Here is a 22,326-nt window from a genome sequence, read left to right on the forward strand (position 1 = left end):
GACATTTACACCTGCTGCTGCAGGAGGAAGGCCTTAAGTATTATGGAGGCCACTCAGCACATGGTCTGTTCTCATTCCTTCCCTCAGGAAAACGCCTACAGAACATCAGAGCACGGATCAGCTGCCTCAGAGACTGTTTATACCCCCAGGCGGTTAGTTTACTGAACAGTAAGCACTTACATAACTCACAGTGATTTATTATTTGTGGGATTTCTTACTTATCGTTTTTGTTTTTATTTATTTCTTATTTATATATAGTTTAAAGGGCTGAGAGAGCCAGGGCAGATGCATTTTATTGCATTTGAATGTACACATGTACTTTTTAAATGTATATGACAGATAACTTGAACTTGAAGTTTGTCCACTCTGGTGCCATTTTGCCTGCTCTACTCATCTACATCTACATCTACTCCATCTCCCTCATTAGAAATTTCAGGTTATGAAATACTTTCCATTGCAAAAGTTAAAAGTTAACTGTTGGCCACAAGATGTCTCCTACTTCACTGTAAAGTTTATTCTCAGTGTTTGTGCACTGGAGGCTTCAAGTTTCCACATCACACTTGTGTAAATTGCATATTGCACAAGGATTAGCCTCCAAACTGTTTGTAATGTCACACATAGTTGTTCCCAGGCCCACCCCTTAAAACTGTTTTTTCAGTGAGCACAGAGAAACTTTCCACTGTCAGCAGATGAATGTGAAAACATCCTTCTAGTGTCAAACTCTGCACATCCATCATTCTGCACAGTGTGAGGCTCAAACATTAGACTGTAGGAACAAGAAGAAAAACATATTTTTGAGCGGTGGGGGACTTCACATGTAAGAGAGAGGATTATCTGATACGATTGATTTGCTTCTTAGTTTGGCTTGCAAGTTTAAATTGAGCTGACAAAAGAAGCAGCCACATTTGCTAACAACAGCCATAGGAAATACCATCAGCAATTTGTTTTCTAGCTCTTAATGCACATTGCTTGTTCCATAACGTCGTCCTGAAAATCCATGAATGTCAGCAGCCATTCATACTGTACATTTATATTAGTCCTCTCCTCTGCAACTTTTCTCATTGACAACCCTGTTTGATGTTTACAGTTCCTGGAAATGGAGACAAAGTGAGAGCTCTTTTTGCATTTACCCTCTCAGATAATAGCATTCATTTTTCTGTCGGCAAACATTCATCCAATGAAGTTGCATCAGTAATGTTACATCAGCTGTAAACTAACTTGCAAGATATCCAGCATTGAACACACTGGAAACAAAATCTAAATTTTAAAATGGATAGAGTTATGTTGCATAAGAAATGAGCTAGATTATTATTAGTGGTTAGTAGATGCAGTCAACCTGTCTCAGTAAAAATATATTACCTACATATAGGAATGATATGGGATATAGATGAAGGTGACTTTCTTAGAGTTTGATATCAAAATAATCTAAAGGAATATAAATTTTTCCTGCATAAATGTCAAAGATCAGTCTGCTTCAGGAGAACACCTGTGGTGCTGATAAGGATTCAGAGTCTCAAGGACACTTTAGCAGCACCTGTTGCTACACCACATTATCACAACTATACCCTACTGTTCAAAGCAATGCAAGAAAAAAATAAAAATAAAAAAATAAACTACCAGGTATTTATTTAGTATTTTCTTAAAAGATTAATTATTATTCAACAACTCTAGATACAGTATACTTGAATATACAGAAACTAAATCTTTACCAACTGATACAATGTGACACTGCTCAGAATCAGCATACAGATTAATGATTGAAAGAGGTGAAAGGGGAGGGGTGGGCTAGAGGGTGAAACTGCCTCTGCCCTTGTTGATTGGTGACCATATACAACAGCACACACACACACACACACACACCCACACACACACACTCATACACACAGTCTCTTTATATAACATTCACTGTCCTGTCTGGCAGTTGACTTCCATTTGTTCATACAAGTCTTTCTTTATCTTATCATTTTACAGTTATAAACATCAAATAAAGTAACTCCTCAATGCCTTAATATGTGCAATAGATTTAAGGAAAAAAGAAACAAACACATTTTATGTGCACATAATTGGAGATGATGTCAAAAAATCACAAATCATTTAGACAACAAAAGTCTTCACAATCAATTATGGCCTCAATTTAAATCTGTTCCCATGAGTGATTCACTTTTGTAGCAATTCTAAAATGTGTAAATCATGACAACGTTGAATTAAAGGGCTACAGTGTAGTAATTACAGGAATCATGCATTAATTACAAAATGAGATAATCATTAATTGTCAAAAGTTACTCTTATGTCAGTTAAAAAGTTCAGGATGATGATAGTGTGGATCATTATCTGTACATCAAACTCAAGAAGACATTTCATTGGCAGTAGAAGGTGAGGACGTTTTCCTGGTTTCCTCTGACCAATAGGACTGGAGGTCTCAGATCACGTGACAAGAAGTCCAGCCACGCCAGGTAGAGAATACTGGGACACACTCCTCTCCTCCCCACTGGCATGGTGCTGTCAGGAGTCACACCAAAGGAGATTTAATGAGGTGTTCATCTAATATGATCTGTACAAATCATCATCTGTACTCACATAACAATCAGTGCCGCTTCTCTGGAGTAGTCCTGCAGAATCTCGTTTAGACGGATCTGACGGAGGGACTGAATCCCACAGAGAAAGAGAGGATAGTGGAGAAAAACCGACAATTTTGTTGATTCTTAAATTCTACATGTGTGTGACTCAGGTTGCTATGGTGTGTGTCAGACCTTGGCCTTGTTCCTCTCCAGATCCTGGTCGCTGATCCTCCAGGGCTCCTCCTGTGCTCTCGGTGGCCCAGAATCAGAATCCTGCTTAGGGTTTGTCTCCAGCCTGAAGCGACTCACCATATTCTCAAACTGAAGAACACTGGAGCACAGGGGTGACGGTTACGATTATGTTATGCAAGTTTGGATCAATTTGTTCTTTTTTATTTGTGAGGATTGTTTTTCTACTCTATCAGGCAACATCACATCCACAAAACCTCATCACGACCCCCTTTGGTTAAGGTTTTCACTACCAACAGCTTTGATGATATTTGGTGTTGCTTCATTCTCATAAACAAGCTTTGAAAGCCTTACTTTCCAGGCTGTGGGTTCTGGAAGATGTCAGGAAGCACTTCAACATCATGGAAACCAAGACGGAACTTCTTGATCAATGCCAACACCCTGAGAAAACAGTATAAATCTGTAGTGAACAATAAAGATCTATTTTAACAGAATATCACACTTGTAAATCACAGCAATAGTCTTTTTTTTAACAACAGACATTTCAACTTGCAGGAAAAGCACAGGTGTAATTGATATCGTTAATGAATAATGCCATGGTGATGTTATTCATGTGGGCTCACGGATGCTGCTCTAATCAATATTTGTATATTAACAACAAATTGAAAAGACTGTGTAATGTGAAAGAGGTCACTTGTAGTGACAGACTCAAAGAGAAATACAGTATTACCAACCCTGCAGTTCCCTTCAGCTCTGCTGAACCGTATAGCATTTTTTGAGCTCATCGTTTTGGTTTTATGACCAGCAAATTTACTGTTTCGATTCACTCTCTGCTGCAGGCAGCTGTTTTATTCAACAAGGGAGGCAGAAGAAAGCTCTAAAAACTGACTGTACACTACCTGCCCAGATCCAAACAGCAGACAGACAAAGTTAGTGACTAGCTGGTGAACAGTGGGGCATTCTGCTGTAAAAGAGCCCAATACTTTGCTCATGAGTTGGTGGAGACCAAAACAAAGCTAAAAGGAGAGTAAATATTGGACTTAGAGTCATCAGGAAGCCAGAAACATGGCTCCACGAATGCTCTGTGTCTGCTAGATGTGTAAATAAGCAACTGTCTGCTAATAATATTGCCATATCAACTGATCAAAGTGCTAATATGTCAATGTTGTGTTTACAGCTTGGTTCTGCTGCCCCGAAGTGGCCAAAAAAATCAGTTATTGAAGTTTAAATAGACTGGAGTCATCGTTAATGTTATTCGTTACACCTATTGTTTTCCAGCTGTTTCCTGCCATGCTAATCAAATTGTCTGTTGTGAAAAACATCTATAACTGGATAATTCATTGATATCCATAAGCCATTCATTTTATTCAGACACATAAATTGTACAAATATTACAGTAATTTGAATGATTGGTGAGTTATTCAAGTTCTTACTCCTCTTTCTGCTCCTCCTTCTTGTTTGTGTCTCCTCCTACAAACACTCGAACCTTACATCTGGCCCAGCGCTTCCTCCGAGTCAGTAGGTAGGGCAGCAGCAGGGTCAGACCTGGTGAAGTACACACACACACAATGATGAGGATATTTGTAATAATATTCTAAAGGGAAGAAAAGAAGGAGGTGATAGATGAATAGATGGTCAGACCTCCATCATCAGATAGCCAGTATACATCGATTGTCTTCCTTTCTTGCTTTTTCTGAAACGCTGTACTTGGCTGAGGCCCTGGTTCAATAGTTACAGCAGCTGCAAGCAATATTGTGGACACAGAAAATGTTATCTTTATAGAGTGTATATGTGTGAGCACTTTACTGACATCACATTACAAGCACTCTGGGTATTTAAGTGAAAAAACGTGTAACATATTTGCCGTTTACATCTTTAATTTACCAAGATTCACTGGCAGCCACTTTTACTCAAAATTTAAAATAATTGCAATGATACATAAAAGAAATAAATCATGATCATGCATATACATACATGTAGTGATGGTTTGAAGGCGGGAAGGAGCAGATATAGTGTTTATGGTGTCCAGTCCTCCATCAAAGCCTGGATTGACTGAAATGAAAGCAGAGGAACTTGCTGTTTAAATGAATTTACTTGTAGTCAGTAAATATAATGATGATGGATGAATGTGGACAGCACTTCCCACCGTGCCCCTTGTTAACTTCCAACAAGTTGACATTGACACTGTAGCAGCAGTCAGAGTTTATTGATGGTGTGAAATTAATTTACTCTCAGTGTACTCTACTCTCATTTGAATTATGGTTCTCACCATGTGATTGAGATGGATGAGAGACATCCAGTCCATCCCTCATTCTCAGCACGCACACGCCGTACTGCAGGTCGAATGCATCACTGAAACACACATATACAAGCACATGAACACACACATACTTTGTTTCAGGCAGCTTTATTGCGAAAATATGATAATCAGTGCTTATAACAACAGTTCAAAAGTATACACCCACACTCAATATGAGGTTAATTAATTCACACTGTACTCACTGCAGTATTCCTATGTAGTTGTGTGCAGCCTCAGGTGAGTCACTGCGCCAGTCTCTCTTGAAACCCATCAGCAGAACATTAGGTCTGATACGACCTAAACCTGACCCCTGGTGGACAGTCAAACAACATGGGAACAAGTAAAGAGGAGAAGACGTCAGAGAAGATTTTTAGACATACTTATTTATAATGTGTAACTGTGTGTTTTAATGGCATTATTTATTGGTGAATGTCTACTGTATTACTTTGTGTGTATTTATTATGTTGTGTGCACACATTTTTATGAGATATGTTATTTAATTCTATTTTTAGGGTTTTTTTAACATCTTTTTTAACAACCCTCACAACAGATGAATCATGCCAGGAGCTCTTTTAGCTAAGCGCTAAATGCTAACACATTTGTCAGAATGACAATGCTAACATGCTGATGTTAAGCAGGTATAATATTTACCTTATTCACCATCTTAGTTTAGCGTGTTAGCATGTTGACATTTGCTAATTAGCACCAAACACAAAGTACAGCTGAGGTTGACGGGAATGCCATTAGTTTTTACAAGTATTTGGTCATAAAGTTAAAGTAATACATTATTCATTATTAGCCTTTGCCATTTTTTACTTGATATTGGTGCTAAAAGAAATGTTATGGCATCACCAAGTTCATTAGGATACATCTTGAGAACCGTGAATATCTGTACACAATTTCAATTCCAACTAAGCTGTGGAGATATTTTACTTGAAAAGTGGAGAGTTTGAACCACTGGTGGCGTTATAGGAAAAAAACAGGGGATCATCAATGTCAGTAGACTGAATTCTCTGGCCATGAATGTCTGTACAAAATGTCACGGCAATCCGTCCAGTAGTTGTTGAGATATTTCACTTTGGACCAAAGTGGTAGACCTACCAGTAGATAAATGAGCAATGTCTCTGTCAAATAAACTAATAAAACAGTGCTGGTGTAATTCTGACCTGTAGCAGCATGTTAACCCCTGATCGCAGATCTGTAGCCACCACATCTCTGAAGAAAGACTTCACCTTCCTTTGGTTCAACCAGGTAATGTGACTGTCGCTGCTCGCCTTCTCCACTACTGACTGAGTGGAACCAGCCTGAAAAATACAGGATGAAATGAAAATATGTCTATTTGCCCAACAATTGGAGCATTTCGGTTTAAAAGTACAAAGCGATCCGATGTTTCCTACAATTCGTTTGTTCATGTGTTTTTACTGAACCAAAAACCAATCCTTTCAGATATAATCTCTACTGAGTGATGCATATGTGTGTGTCATGTTGAGTTGTACTCACAGTGACCACCTGGCCACACATCATGAGACTGAGACCCTTTGTGAAACAGTTGACGAAATCCACCAGAGCTGGACGACTGCTGGGAGAACCTGTGAGTACCAAACACTGTGGTCTGAAAGGAAAGCAAAGCTGTGTCAAGTTAAGCCAGATGTTGAAAATCAGTTATTTCTTGTTGTTTTTCATTCTTGATTCAGTGAATATTTAACACGTTGCATTCATGTACACATTAATACATATTCATAACTGCTGGATCATGCTCAACTAAAGGATTACAATTTGATTCTTTTTACTCTTATGCCACTTCCAAATACAAAAAAGGCCATAAAATAAACATTTCCACTTTGGTTAAGAACAAAGAAGACAAACTGCAGATTTGATCACATCCTGTCACTCACCTATAGTTCTTGACATGGTCTTCCACCTGGTTGAGACCCACACACTGGTTCAGAGCAAGGTTATATGAGCTCGCCTGCATTGATGATCCCCAGTTCACAGCTACGCACAGAGCATAGCAGAGTTAAAATGATGCAGCAGAAAAGCAGTTGGTTTTTCTGACTGTGCATGCGTGTGTGAGTATGAGTTTACCGGGCCTCTTGTAGAGTGTGTATCCCAAAAGGAAGACGACGATGCCAAAGGCAATGAGAGCTGCCCACCAGTTCAGTAGGAACATGATCACCAGACAACACACAGCACACAGCAGCGAGAGCCACTTACTGTAGAACCCAAAGGATGGACGCCAACCTGCACACATACATTCATATACCATACACACACAAATGCCCACACACTTTGCATCAACCAGGAATTCAGCTTTCTCATGACAGAATTCTTCTGTATTTCATTGCTAAATGTTGTGTTTAATTAACAACCTTTTTCATACTTATTGTCGGAACATTTGAGACATGAGTGTCCTACCTGGTGAGTTGGTGATTGAGGCATGGAAGCAGCTGAAGTTGATCAGGCAGTAGGAGCAGAGGAAGAAGTTGGAGATGATGGGAGCGATGGTGTTCAACTCAGCTGGAGGAGAGGAAAGACAGAAGGTGACAGCAAAAAGAATGATTTAAGAAAAACATAGTTCCAATTACTTTTGTGTATCTTTTGGCTTGAGACTTGGGTAAAACTGTATCATACTACATCATTTTGAACTTTGGATGTCGATATTGGATATTTTCAATTTCTTCAACTACTAGAATTTTGAACTGCTCATTGATAGAGGATGAAATGAATGGACTGTGAGAACATTAGGGACAAAAAATGAAATAAGTCCAGGAATTTATCATTCTATCCCTGACAATGTCTAATATGTTGTATTTTATAATATGTTAGAGTGTTGTCAATAAACCCAAATTTAAACCTAAAAGAAACTCCTGGATAACATAACAACCCTGTAGGTTTATGTTAGGACCATCGATTTGAAACATTCCAACTTTTTTTCTGAGAAATCATGTTTTGTCCATCATTTTGGCATAGCAGACTGCTCTAAATAAGCCACTGTTGCAATGGAGAAGAAGACAGTCAGAAGCATCGATGAAGTTGTAGTGAATATACACCGTTGTTGCATTTGGGAACAAAACATGGTGCCATAGTTGTTGAATTCATCCAAAATTAATTAATTAATTCTCAACAGTGTAATTATTAGCGTTCACACGTCATTAGTAGTGCATGTAACAGAATTTTAACCCAAATGTACACAGGCTTTGACTTTTTATCAGAGAACCAGATATTTTGTAATGCAGTTGTTCATGAGAGTTGCATGCCAATCCAAGCTGTAGAGGAGCTCAGGTAAAGAGTCAGAGTCAGAGTCAGGTAAAATTGTCTACAGGAAGAATGAATGGGACTTCCACTTCCAGAGCCAGAGGTGCCCAAAGCAGCTCTCCCCACTTTGCAACTCAACAGGGGTCAGAGAATCCTTTCAAAACCTCACCAATGAGGATGAAGCAAACAGCGATGATGTATGCCAGTAAGTAGCCTCGCAGTGGTTCGTCATTCTTGCCGTAACCTTTGCCAAAGAAGCCAATGAGAGGATAGAGCTTGTCCTTACACAGACACTACCAAAGGAGAATGAAAGGAGAAAAAAAAATCATTGTCACAGCAAAGAAAATAGGTCAGTCACAAGATTAACTAAGATAAGAACATCTGGTGTTCACACAGGCACAGGGAGATGGACAAAGTTGCAATGAAATATGGAAATTATTTTATTTTCCATGAGACACTATAAAGGCTTAAAGCATATCTAGTGTGTGTTTCAGTGTGTGTGTGTACCTGGAACACTTTGGGGGCAGACACCAGGCAGGCCAAAGCAGAGGACAGTGTTGCACCAAATATACCGGCGGTGATAAGGGGGGCGAAGGCTGACACCATGCTCATTGACTGGAGACAGAAATGTTCTGTTTACTTATTAGTCTGATTTCTCTCACAGAGGGAGAAACTGCTTGTTTGTTTGCAAGGTGACCCACTGTTAATGTAAGTGACTATTACAGAGAGTATCATTAATGCAGAGCAACACTACTGCTGACTTGCGGCTGTAACTTTTTTCTCTTGTGTCTTCTGTAGCAATGAAAGTCAAATGAAGCTCTTTGAACTAACGGCAGCATGAGGCAACTTTAGCTGTTGTGACCTCGAGTGGCAACATGAGGTAAGTGGGTTTTTCAAAGTTTAAAGGATAGCTTCTGTCTATAAAATACTCACATCCCATACTGTATGGAGATTGTACTCGTGTAAGTGAGTTACTATAGTCTATGTAATGTATTAAAATAGACTTTAAAAAAATGGAACCAATACTTTAAGGACTGCATTACCCAGAAATCGTGGGAGAAGTTGTCCTGTGTGTAACATAATTTTGTGATTTGATCTGATAACCATGCTGGTACATTTACGTAAAAAACAAAGCCTATTACAGCTTTTCAGAAGCTTGAGAAGTTATATAAAGAGATATAAAAATACCTAGAGATAAACACATATCACTCATTTTCGTGCCTTGTGTGTGTGTGGGTGTGGGTGTGTGTGCTTGTGTTGACCTGATAGTAGTTACTGATGCCAAAAGTGCATGTGGCATTTTTGATACACTCAGTGAAGTCCCATCCATATTGACAAGATAAACCAACACAATCCTCGATGGATGAGGAGGAAGACAGGGTGTTGTTTAACAGGCCGGACGCATCCCGTATTACGCAGGATCCTGGAAGGAAGCAAACAACACAAGCAAACAAGCATGCATGAACAAATATGCATATGCAAACTAGGGATTTGCAGAGAGCCCAGTATTTGTATTTGTATCTATATTTGTTGAGGCAGCAAAATTATTTAGATTTGTATTTGTATTCAAATAAACGTGGAAATAGGCGTAAAAATCCTGTTTTTGTTTTTATTACACTTTTAATTTTAGGATATTAGTGTGTTAAAATAAATGTTTATGAATAAACTGTCCGGGTCTCAAACTAGAGTCTCCCAGATCATAGATGACTGTGCTGACTACTGAGCTGAAACATAACTCGTCGCCTCATTGCAGACAGACCTCTACCTATTTATACACCCATAACACAGAGACAGCAGAGCGTGTAACATGTAGAGAAGAACTTCAAAGGCGATTATTGCACTTTTCATTTATTGCCTATTTTTTACAACCTAACTTTGTGGAAAGGAGAGGGGGAACAACAGGTTATGGAGAGTCCCTAAGGAGCACTTTGTGTGTGTCAGTAGTTCAGCTTTATCTCTGGGGAACACCCACAACTCCAGGACTAATGTCCATATCAGGAAATGTGCATCATGTAGCAGGTGAATGTGACTCCCCTCATTGAGACCTGCTGATACATGTAACAGTGGAACAGAGGAGAGAGACTGAGATAGCAATGTAACTGACCTGCATGGTGGTATTTGACTTTTTTTTCTTCCCAAAAACAAATAATTTTTAAAATATTTGTGCAAAACAAATGTTCGTAAAAAAAAAAAAAAAACGAAAAAAAACCCCACTGTTCATTCTTTGCTGAATAACGTATTTAGATTTGGGCACACCCCTAATGCAAACACACAAGCTTATTCAACCTCAAGTGTAAAAGCTGAAAAGGGTTTAATACTGAACATAATTATTTCATACAGCTTGTTTGTAACCATTTTTATCCACCTGTTAATGGTAGTAATTGTGTTATTAAATTTAATTTCCAAAAAAAAGTGGGGGGTGGGGAGGGGGGGGGGGGGGGGGGGGGGGGGGGAATTGATGGCAGATGAGTTTCTATAATCATAATGCCTACTATATACAGTATCTGCATGTTGCTATCAAAATACTGTATCACTGCTTTAATGGCAACATATCTACAGTATATCCAAATTTCACACATTTGATGGATTTTTACTTCATATGGACACAACTTGATCACCCAAAAGCACACATTAAATCATTATAAGACATGTTTATATATTTAATCCTGAATTAATTATAAATAATAATTAATCATTTTATGCCAAAAGATTAAATGCTGTTGGTAAGAAGCCATTTATCAAGTGGGAGAATGTTCATCAAGCCAGATGTTACTGCAAAATAACCATGGACACATTGATTCAAAGGCCAGCTCACTCTATGGGTAAAACACAGTCTAAGTCCCAGTTTGGTAAGTAGTATGGCCATACAGTACCAATGGTAGCAGAGATGATGAGGTAGGAGATGGTGGTCCAAAATATAGCCATCAGTGTTCCTCTGGGGATGGCCACAGTTGGATTCTGGGAGGGAGAGGTGTAAACATGCTAGGTAAATGCATAGTAAAGTACAGGTAATTAATTGGTTTGGTATGAAATTGCAGGAACAAAAAATACCTGACACATAAAGCAAGCAAACAGGAACGGAGAAAAAGAGAGAAACTAGTATACCTTCAGATCACCGGAGATGTTAGCGCCTGCCAGGATACCAGTGGCCGAGGGGAAGAAAATGGAGAACATGCCAAAGAAGCTGCCCTCTGGTCCCCGCCAGTTGGGCACAAAATTGGCAGCAAAGATGTCCGCTGTTGAGGGCAAAATAGTTAGTTTACTGGAGAGCTCTGAGAGGGAGAGTCTTACTTTCAACAAGCTGCTGATCATAGCAAAATGTTTTACTTCTATCATTTGTGATTAAGACTGGTGATTCTTAAATTTGTGTGAAAACTAGCACACACACACACAATACCCTCAGTTTTTACTGAAACAGGAAAAAACTTGCATGGACAGAATGGATCAAACAGTCACCTTTGTAGCTAAAGAAACCCTTGGCTTGTTTCTCTGGTGAAGCAGGAATGATTGTTCCAACGATGTAACTGGCAAATGACACCATGATGACCAGGAAGAACAGAACTTGGGCCTGTGGAAGACAGAATATACAGTAAAATATCAATACAGACAGACATTTACGAGCAAGAACGACCAACCGTTTCACCACCTACTAAGTGTACCACTGTGGTAACACAAATAAGTAAACTTGGGTTTATCATGCTATCTATGGAGAGTATGCTAGCATCCCCGCATGCTTAAGACAAAAAACATTGGAAATGTTTGAATGTCAATTTTTGTAATTCATTACCACAGTAGTATAATACACATAAGGAGAATTTTAGCTGAGGTTAATTGACTTGGAAAAATGAGTAGTTACACTTCGCATGGGTTATGGGTTGGGCTTCGAGCTGTATTTATGTGGTGGGTGGTACTAATCTATGACTTTGCATTAAGAGCTGCACTGTAAATGACACATACAGTAAAGTCTTCCTGGCTGACTTGTGTTTGTAATGCCAGTCCCTTACACTTAGGCCCAACACATTGTACTCAAACACAAGCAGGACTAATGGAAGAAGTATTCACATCCTTTATGTACAAGTAGCCATACCGCAATGTAAAAATACTTAACTACAAGTTAAAGTCCTGCATTTAACATTTTAAGTAAATGTACAGACGTCTTATCAGCAAAATGTATTCAAAGTATCAAAAGTAAAAGTTCTCATTATACAGCCGGATGATGCCTATTAGTATTATGTTATATATAAAAATAGTGAATTATTATTGATGCATTAATGTGTATGCAGAATGTTAAAGAGGTAATCCAACATTTTAGAGTTGCACTTCTAAAGTTGGAGAATTTGTGAAAGACAGATTAAAAAAACGGTGGGTCCTACACTTTCCATAATGCAACTTACTGAGCCTTTCATCAGACCCGTTCTATCTGGTAAACGCTCATGTCTTTCAAATGTTATTTCCCCAGTTTGTAACGGATGCCTTCCATTAAAATTTGTAGTCTCCATGCCCAAGCCAAGGTAACCTGATGACATCACCAGGGTTATTTTCTCAAATTTAAAAGCTCCATCCACAGGCTGAGAAGACACAATATAACTGTTGATACTGATAAAAACAATATAAATAAATAGTGCTTCACATGACATGAAACTGATGATGTGTAAATTCTGTGTGAGTGACCCTTTAATTGTGCATCTTGTCGAGATGGAGCTAATTTGAACAAATGTACATACTTTTGGGTAGTTCAATCTAAAACAATGTATCATATTTTATAAGCTGACGATACAGTTCGTATGTAAATATACATTTTTAAAGTAAGTTGCAGGCTAACTATGGTTGTCAAATAAATGTAGTAGAGTAAAAGTACAATATTTCTCTGTGAAATGTCGTAGGGTAGAAGTGTCAGTAGTATAAAATGGAAATACTATAATATACTATATAATTAAAACTGTTAAAGTACCTCAAAATTGTACTTAAAGGTGTCACTGTGTGTTTTCATGTAAGCAAACAAAAGTTATGCTAACAATCACTGTTTCTCACCAAAACACATTGTGTGTATCCTTAGGTCATTACCTATCCTTAGGTGTGTGTGGTTGTTGAGTACATTTTCTTCTTCATAAAACATTTACAAAGCCAATTGAAATATTTTCAATTGTGCATTGTTTACATTCATACAGTCTTCTTCTTCACTTTTCCTTTTTCTTTTCTTCTTTTTTGGCACATTACAGTCACCAGCTGTTGATTCATGGAATCTTAAAAACATTGCTCCATAGTGCGACTAGTGGTCAAAAATGCCACAGGGTATCTTTAAGTGCAGTACTTAATAACATTACAGTACATTAGTAAATGTGCCTTACATTCCACCACTGAGACCATGACATCAAAAAGAAAAGTCATGCTTGTGATCCTTGGTGACCATCGTAAACTGCTTTGATGGGTGATAACAAATGGTTGATTTGTTATCGATGGTCTCATGTGTTTGGTTGAGCTAACCTTTGACTCCCATGCCATGCCAGCCATTGAGATGCCTAGTAGACATGTGACAGTGATGATGCCGATGATACGGATGTCGTTGGTTCGGTCCACCATGACAGCTCCGTGTTCCTGAGGAAGAAAGTTTTAAAAAATTTCAGGAGGGTTTAAAGACAATAACAAAGCACTTTTTCCTGTACTGTATGATTGTAAAAGTTGGTCAGCACACACATTAACACACTGCATGCTACTGTACTCACATGCATGAGGTCTGAAACAGTCTCAGCAAAGCCCACAGTGTGCATGGCCACAGCAACAGCATTAGCAAAAGCAAAGATCAGACCGATTGACCCACCCAGCTCTGGACCAAGGCTACGGCTGATTAGGAAATAGGTCCCACCTGAAGAAAATGGAGGAGGGGGCAGTGAGATACAGGTATTGTGGGAAATGTGGTCAAAATGTTAGCAGTCACAGACAATATAAATGTACCAATGTCTCGTACAGTCTTGGTATTAGAACCTCTTTTGTCTAACATTTCAAACTCCATTGTGATATGACAGTATTGTGTATACTAGTACATGTCAGTCACATAAGTTTTTGACTTTTGGTGCTGCAAGGCGCAAATGCAGGTTGTTGCATGCATCACTGTGTGAACAGACCTCCTTTGACTTTGCCGTTGGTAGCAATGGCTGAGGTAGAGAGACCAGTGATCCCAGTTATACAAGAGGATAGCAGGATAATCACCCAGGTCATACCTGATAGAGAAAGACAAAGAGAGAAAGAGAGAAATAATAACAGTGAGCCTGACAGAAGCGGTGTACAATTAACCATCTAAGTAATATAAAGAATGTTGTATGGATCAAGCTTATAAAAAGTGAATTAATAGGTTTTGTTGGACATACCTATACCAGCTTGAGCAGTGATCCAAGGCAGCCTCAGGTACAAGATCACCCCCCAGATGTTTAACATGCAACGGATCTATAAAAAGACAGTAACTGACTGAATTGAACAAATTCACCTGATCTGATTAAACCCCGCTAGCATTTTTGAAAGGTAACACACCTTGAAGTTCAACACCAATATCATATTTAGCTAGTGAATACCACTGAGGTGGTCAAAAGGAGTCAAACCTCACTACACTTTATACAGTTTGAGTTCTCAGACACTCTGACTAATGTCCACTATGTCAGGTGATGTTATGCCTTCATTGAAAATAGCCATGATTGAGGTAATTCCTTGACTAAAATATCTTCTAAAAGAAGAAATTAAAATTTATAATTAAAATTTATAAATACATTTATAATGTGTGTATTTTTTCTATATGTTGATGGTTTCCCCATAAAACATGATGACACAATAAATACACAATAAATGTTTCTTTGAAATGTTTAATTGCTGGACAAATAATAAATAAAGAAAAGAAAAGTAAATATGATGGCAAAATACAGACCATCAAAACTAAAGTATAAACTGAATTTATACTTTAGTTTTGATCATCTGTAAACTGTGTGTTCTGCTTTTGTTGTTTTGTTGTTGTTTTTTTGCAATTTGTAGGTTGATTTACATATTACTACTTAATTATTACTGATTTGTTTCTTGTCATTACTATGTAATTACAGCAGTGAACATTTAAGAAAAGTAAGAAAAAGAAAAATACTGAATGTTTATCATTGTTGGCTTGTAAATAGTTGGCTATTTTTAATATACAGCATGCTGTTAATGTCTGATACAGTTAGGAATGTTTACTTTTACATTTATTAATTCGGCAGACACTTTTGTGTAAATTGTGAATACAGCAACAAAAAGTCTAGCAAATTTCCCTTCAAGTATAATTCTATTTATATTTGAGCACAGTTTACATATTGGTATTCAGTAGCTGCAACTTACAGGTTTATCACATCCCACACTGGTCTAACACTACCTACCATGACTCCCTGTACCCAGCCAAAGCGAGGAGGTTCAGGTGGTGGCTCCTTTTGCTCCTCTTTGTCATCATCGGAGCTATCTCCTCCTTCCATCTGTACACCTGTGGTTTCCTCATACAAGGGAGGCTTGGAGTCATCCTAGTCAAGTCAATTTAAGTTAGGTCAAGCTTTATATACTGTAGCTCAAAATAAGAAATCACAAATTTGCCACAATGACACCCTCTAGCCTTAGACTCTCAGTTCTAAAAAAGGCATACCCCCCAAAAAAAACCTTTAATAGGAAAAAGGAAGAGCAAAGGAGCTATCCCTCTTCCAGGAATAGAAACATTGATATTTTCATTAGTTTCAAACTGAATCAAGGTCTAAACTTCACTTTAAAAAATTCCTTGTGAAATTAGCTCAAATGTGCCTTGTGTTTTTGCTCAGATACTGAGACAATCAACACAGTGCACACAGGAATTAAAAGTGATGCAAATCATTTACACATATACAGAGTTCGTACATTTGAATTACTTCATGAGGATTCCTCACCTCAGGGTTGGCATGCAGCTGGTACAGTGATGGCCTGAAGCGCCTCCGTCGGCCCCACACCTCTGTATTGGCGTAGAAGTCATAGTGTGGTGGGGCATCCAGAGTCTCGTAACCGGTTAGGGCATCCGATCCACGGGATGCTACGCTGCCCCTGTCCCCATAGCACTGATAAAAATCAGAGTCATTAAATCCTCCAGGTGTTGCCTTCCCATTGATTACTGATTGAGGAAGTCCAGTTCTGTATGCAGCTAGATGAACACCTTTGTCGGCTACTGGTAACTCCATTCAGAATGGCAGAATGGTCTTTTCTGTATTTAAGTGGATTTAAACCTCAAAGACAGCTGCATCAGTCAGTTTTTGATGCAGTCTTTGTCCAAAATCTTTTTCTTCAACCGCTTATTTACTCCTACACAAGTCAGTCAGTCAGATGGCGTCATCCTGTAGTTTAAGGTAAATGAAGGAGGCTTTATTGTGAGGGTTGGTTTTATATTTGACCTTAACCAAGCAGGAAGAGCTCCAGGCCATGTAAGGCTGGTTCACTGAACAGTCAAACAAGACTCCTCATTAAAGGAACTGTTAGGTCTGACATGGACAATTACACATTGCAGGGTCAACCAAAATCAGTTTTGGGCTGTGCTGGCCCAGGAAATAAAGAATTATTTATAAAATGTTGTGAAATGTCCTTCTGAAGATTCAATGCTTTCTATTTCAAGAATGTAAATTCAATACTTCTGAATTAAACAAAATTGCAGAGTAGTATCATAGTATCATAGTCTAAGTATTGTTACCTTAAATTTGTTATCAACCTCCACTTCTTACATGTTTGTCATTTGTTGTGTAGTTCTGTTGAGTTTGGATCAGTGAGCACGAAGGTGTGTTTTGTTTCTGGTACTTTTGTTACAAAATCACAATTATTAATGATTAATCTCTTGAAGCGACCTTTAGTTAGAATGTAAGTTGTAAACAGCATCATTAAACACAGAAACTAACCTTTGAGGAGACCTTAACAGAGACAACACAAGGTCATCAGTGTCTGAATGTTAAAGAAATATGTTAGAAGTTGAGCTGAAATTAAATTTTATCTTTATATTAGCGAGAGGTGGGGTACACCCTGGATAGGTCACTAGTCAATCACAGGGCTAACATGTACTGTATAGAGACAGACAACCATTCACATCTACAGGCAATTTAGAGTCACCAATTAACCAATTAACTTGTTTTTGGTCTGTGGGAGAATGCTGGAGTACCCAAAGAAAACCCACGCAGGCACAGGAAGAACATGCATGGTGGTGCAGTGGTTAGCATGGTTGCCTCACAGCAAGATTGACCACTCAAATGATCCAAACTGAAGCCACAGAAAATAAATGATCTAAGAGCCCAATATGATCTACCCACTTTATTTTAGAATATACATTTTTTCAAAAGCTCTCAAAAGCTTATGTGTTTTATTTTTAAATGTAACCCTCATTATTCTTGAAATGAGAAAATATTCACTCACAATACTTAACATCTGTGTATAATAGAATGTTAGTTTCTTTCATGTTGTTGGTATATATACTCATTCACACCTCACATCAACTGTGTTCATTTTTCTATGTGTTGAAGCAGCAAAGCCAGCAGAGGCCAAGCAATCAGCCCATTCCAAACAGGCATGTTTTGAACGGGCACTGGACTAATTCATTACAAAGTGAGAAAGTTCTGTTACTTTGTGCACTTTAGTTGAGGAAAGCAGGAAAAACAATTTTTACTCTCAAGTGTAAATAGTTTATTACTCTCAGAACTTATAATCATGGAATACTCAGATGGTCTTCTCTCTGATCAAAATTAAAACAATGTTGAGAAATAAAGATTTGAGTCTTACTGTGGCTGTTAGTAGTATAGCAAAAACTGGCATGAGGGGTAAGCTGAGAGTTTCTGGTTGGTACAAGACAAAGATTTGAGTAACTGTAATTTGGAAGTTAACAGAAATAAAAACTCAAAACCTCAAAGCCTAAACTTAAGAACTACGTTAAATTGCCTAACCCAAACTTTTATTGAAGTTTCTGGACCCCACCTCTGTATAATGTCAGACAAAATCAACACTGACTGCAGGATCTGCTGATGACTCATCAGGTCTGAGTGATCATAAAAGTAACGTTGGGTGGGAATCATTGCTAGGCTAACTAGTTTCCTCTTTTCGAGTGGAAGCTAGTTAGATCAGAATTGAGTTTACTGAATTAAAAAAATTCAGTGGTGATTAAATTTCACATTTAGGGATTCAGTTGTATATATGATTAAAATCTTTATGGCCTTTATTTGATTCCGTAGGAAAACAATCCCAAAGGCTTGAAGCCTAGACACTGTTTCCACATACATGTTGAAAAGTGGAAAAATGGAAAAATATTCATAATAGCTGTTGTTTTTTATGCTATTAGTCTCATGTTTTATCAATTCTGTGATTGGTGGTTTTATGATGTGTGCTACTGGTGTTATGGTTGTGTCCTTGTTGCCCATGTTGTTACTCTGTGCTATTTCTTAATTTATAGTGGAATTGTGGTGTGGAGTCTTGATCTTGATCTTGACTTCTAGGCAAATTAAACAACTACCACGCTAACACCACATATATTTTGTAAATAGACCAACACCAGCCTAATATGTAAGCCCAGTCTATCACATAAGCAGATACATAGCCTACTGTATATCACACTAATATATAGAAGAAGAAGAAGTATAGAAGAATAGTGTATTTTAAATCAAGTGAGGCTACAGTCTCAAGGGTCTTCACAACACCTGCATCATTAAACAGTCAGTATATTTGATGTTCACAAACTTTGACCAGCCAACTGCAATTGTACAGTACAGTTATACAGTGTCCTTGACAACATGAAAGCTGTAACTTCTATTGAAAAGTGAAGGCTGATTACTCTGAACTGCTTCTTCAGTTTTCAGACATTGTTAAATGATTAAACTGGTCTATGACCGCTGCAGCTGTGTGAGTCCTTGAGCTTGAGATTTAAGAACTGAATATCAAGTAGCGTGAAAACATCTTCCTTTGACCAGAAATCAAACCCAGACCAGAAATAGGACAGAGAACATGTTATCCTTTAACAGCTGCTCTCATGTTTTCCTTAGTTCTCTGTTATAGCGATTCTCTGAGTTGTAAGCTATTATGGTTTATGCAAATCCATCTAGGATCACTGCTGTGTCCCGGACCTTTCATGTTCAGCTAAAATGTAATAATGGTGATGGCTAACGCTTTGCTTAAAGCAATACAAGCTGCTCAATTGCCCAAGACCTCAGTTTACATAGTCGTTTACAACAATGCTTAACTAACACACACACACACACACAGTGTCCTACAAAATGTACAAAATAGAATGTACAGGGACAGGCCAAGGTCACTGCAAGAGTAATGCTACTCTTTTCAGTGAGTTATTTATTTTTTAAAAAGTGCCCCAAACATACTATATTTGTAGATGCAACCATTATTATGAATGTAATGTAAGGCTGCAGTGAGTAATGAGTAGTGAATTACCTAAAACAATTGCTATGCCTATACAGATGGGTGACAAATTAAGGGAAAATCTAACACAAAGTCTCTTAGTAAGGTGTTGAGCCACCATCAACCTCCACTTGGGTTAAGACTTGGTAAATGTGAAGGCCATAGCAGATGACTCACATCATTTTCATCAAGTCATTCAGTGAGCCCCTGTGTCCTGTGTGGCGATGTCTGTATTCAAAATATATCTCCACACATTATTTATGGTTTTATCTTAAAACCTGCATTAATCGATTTTTGGTCCCTTTGGGACAACAGTGTAACTGCAACGTTGACATGCCATATTAGCTTTAGCTGCTAAATGCTTAAGAAACCTTTACGCACATTCTGGGCTAACCAGTCTTTACAGCTGTTAGACGCCTTAAAGCACCATAAAGTATTTAAAGGAATAGCCTGACATTTGGGTAAATACACTTATTAGTGTAATATAGTAAAATGAGAAGATCTTAAACCATTCTCATATCTATACTGTAAATATAAGGCTACAGCCAGCAGCCTGTTAGCTTAGTTCTGTCCAAAGGTAACAAAAATCGACCTAGCGCCTCTAAAGCTCACTAATTAACATGTAATATCTCATATGTTGACAAGAGACCAGTTCAGGAAGTTGCTGTGCCCGGCCATGACATATTCCAGCACAAAAATTCCCTGTCAAACCACAAACTGTGATTTTTACACATGTGTTTTTGTACAGATTAAACCGAGGTAACCAGCCAAGATAGCTGATTCCCCCTGTTTCCAGTCTTTGTTCTAAGCTAAGCATACCATCTCCCCCAGGACACCATGCAGGCTCATCCGTGGGTCAGGGCTGGAGGGCAGCAGAGTTCTTAATGAGTCTTCTTTTCACTGGCTCCTCGAGGACCCTCAATCCCCTCTGCTGCTCTCACAGTCTTCATTCTCTGTTGAATCTAAAGAGGTGGAGAGAGAGAGAAAAATGAGGGATCAGGTCAGTCAGAGCCCAGCTGAGGTTCTGAGTCCTTTACATTGAGGAAGGACATGATCTCTTTGGTCGGCCCCAGGAGCCATTTGTAAGATCTCTGCAGGGCATTTTACAGGAACTGGCAAGCTAGTATGGATGCAAGTACCTCAAAACTGTGTTTAAGAGCAGTACTTAACCAACTGTTAGTTGGGTTTGAGAAGATTCAGGCATGCTCAAATATGAATATATTCTCTACTTGGGGTTGTTTGGGTCAAGAAATGTACACATGCTGCCCTGTTTGACTGTGTTTGTGGAACATCTTAATGTAAGTCTGTTTCAGGCTTTCAAAACTTGAGTGTCTACTTTGTATATAATACATACATGTTGTTACAAATTCAAACCTGGAAAACCAACACTAATTAAGTAAGGATCATTTAAATTGATTAATTTCTTCAATTGAAAAGGCAAAAAGGCTTACTCTGAATGATTCACAGAATAGTTGGTTTTCTAGGTATCAGCTACAGTTCAACTACACATGATCAGGGTTGAAGATTCTGCAAGTTTTCAGTCCAAACACAAAGCTTAGAAGCTCAATTCCCCAACAGAACTCAATTGTTTTACTGTATGATTTCAATGAAAATCTGTCGACCACTGATCAACACAGTCACAGAGCAGGGCTGCAACAGATGTTTTCAACCTAATGCTGTAAATTGAACAAATGATGGAAATCATCAGTCCTTCCACATTGGCATAAATGATACATTAGTAAAGAAAAAAGAACAATTAATTCACTGTTCTGTAGCCCAGTGCCTGGCATCACCAAAGAGAGGGAGTTTCACAGCATACCAGTATATATCACATTCACAAATGAATATGTACTATTCACACAATATTTCTAAACAAAAAAAGCACATTATCAGTATCTACTATATGCAATGCAATTGCTACTACATGTATTCATTTACTGTCCACCCCCATCTATATTCATCAAAAGTCCTATGAAATGTAATTACTACTGTATGTATTTCTTCTCAAAACAGAACATCAGAAAGAGACATTAAACACTGGGATCTTAAGTGTAAATTAAAGGACTTTTAGGCAGTTTGATTTGATTGGATGGGCAGAAAGAAAGATTTTTATCAAATTTGTGATGACTCTACTGGTTGGACTTTTTGATGTCACCTCTGAGGATACACTGTTTCCCAGGACGGAGCAATTTTCCAGGAAGTTCAACTGCCCATTTTATGGGATCTTTTTGTGTACCTTAAAGGTGCAGTGTGTAGGATTTAGTGGCATCTAGCGGTGAGGTTGCAGATTGCAAGAAACTAAAGCCAAGTCTGTTCATCAAGTTCCAGTTCATCCAAGATAAAGAAGGAAAAAATATTATTATCCCTATTGGCACAACTTCCAATTGTGGAGGTTTAAGATGTCCCGTACTGGCTCTTGCCTCCACCACAATACAATGGAAGTGCATGGAAGACTGTTTTTCATGCTTAACAAAGTTAAGCATTGTAAACAGAGTTGTCCTTGCATTTATTGTTTCAGCTGATGTAGGTATGTTTCCCCTGGTGCATACATCCACTCACTTTATTTCACGAATATTGATTTCATGCTCATTTTCAATTATGAGTTGAGTAATAACACATGATGAT

At 38.2% G+C, this 22,326-nt stretch overlaps 1 protein-coding gene and 1 long non-coding RNA gene across 3 annotated transcripts; one reads left to right on the plus strand and one right to left on the minus strand.

The window, feature by feature from the left end:
* Positions 1 to 1,629: 1,629 nt before the first annotated feature.
* Positions 1,630 to 20,659, minus strand: slc12a3 (solute carrier family 12 member 3). 2 transcript variants are annotated; one of them, XM_042411073.1, is made up of 27 exons: positions 20,521 to 20,659; positions 16,221 to 16,385; positions 15,690 to 15,827; positions 14,667 to 14,742; positions 14,424 to 14,519; positions 14,025 to 14,164; positions 13,786 to 13,896; positions 11,758 to 11,869; positions 11,407 to 11,537; positions 11,175 to 11,259; positions 9,564 to 9,724; positions 8,809 to 8,916; positions 8,471 to 8,594; positions 7,462 to 7,563; positions 7,132 to 7,287; positions 6,942 to 7,041; positions 6,547 to 6,658; positions 6,213 to 6,350; positions 5,250 to 5,356; positions 5,017 to 5,099; positions 4,722 to 4,799; positions 4,389 to 4,487; positions 4,181 to 4,292; positions 3,102 to 3,188; positions 2,751 to 2,889; positions 2,578 to 2,645; positions 1,630 to 2,499 (listed from the first exon to the last, which is right to left on the minus strand). In XM_042411073.1, the coding sequence occupies exons 1-27, from the start codon at positions 20,548 to 20,550 to the stop codon at positions 2,358 to 2,360; spliced, it is 3,000 nt and encodes a 999-aa protein (XP_042267007.1). In that variant the 5' UTR covers positions 20,551 to 20,659; the 3' UTR covers positions 1,630 to 2,357. The 2 variants fall into 2 exon arrangements, with proteins under 2 accessions (XP_042267007.1, XP_042267006.1); XM_042411072.1 differs by lacking the exon at positions 20,521 to 20,659 and having other exon boundaries at positions 16,221 to 16,505.
* LOC121896949 lies at positions 7,503 to 9,175 on the plus strand. The gene is made up of 3 exons (XR_006096141.1): positions 7,503 to 7,586; positions 8,966 to 9,009; positions 9,100 to 9,175. It is a non-coding gene; the product is annotated as an uncharacterized LOC121896949 (long non-coding RNA).
* Positions 20,660 to 22,326: the final 1,667 nt, after the last annotated feature.

This window comes from Thunnus maccoyii, chromosome 5 (assembly GCF_910596095.1).
Source record: "Thunnus maccoyii chromosome 5, fThuMac1.1, whole genome shotgun sequence".
NCBI lineage: Eukaryota > Metazoa > Chordata > Actinopteri > Scombriformes > Scombridae > Thunnus > Thunnus maccoyii.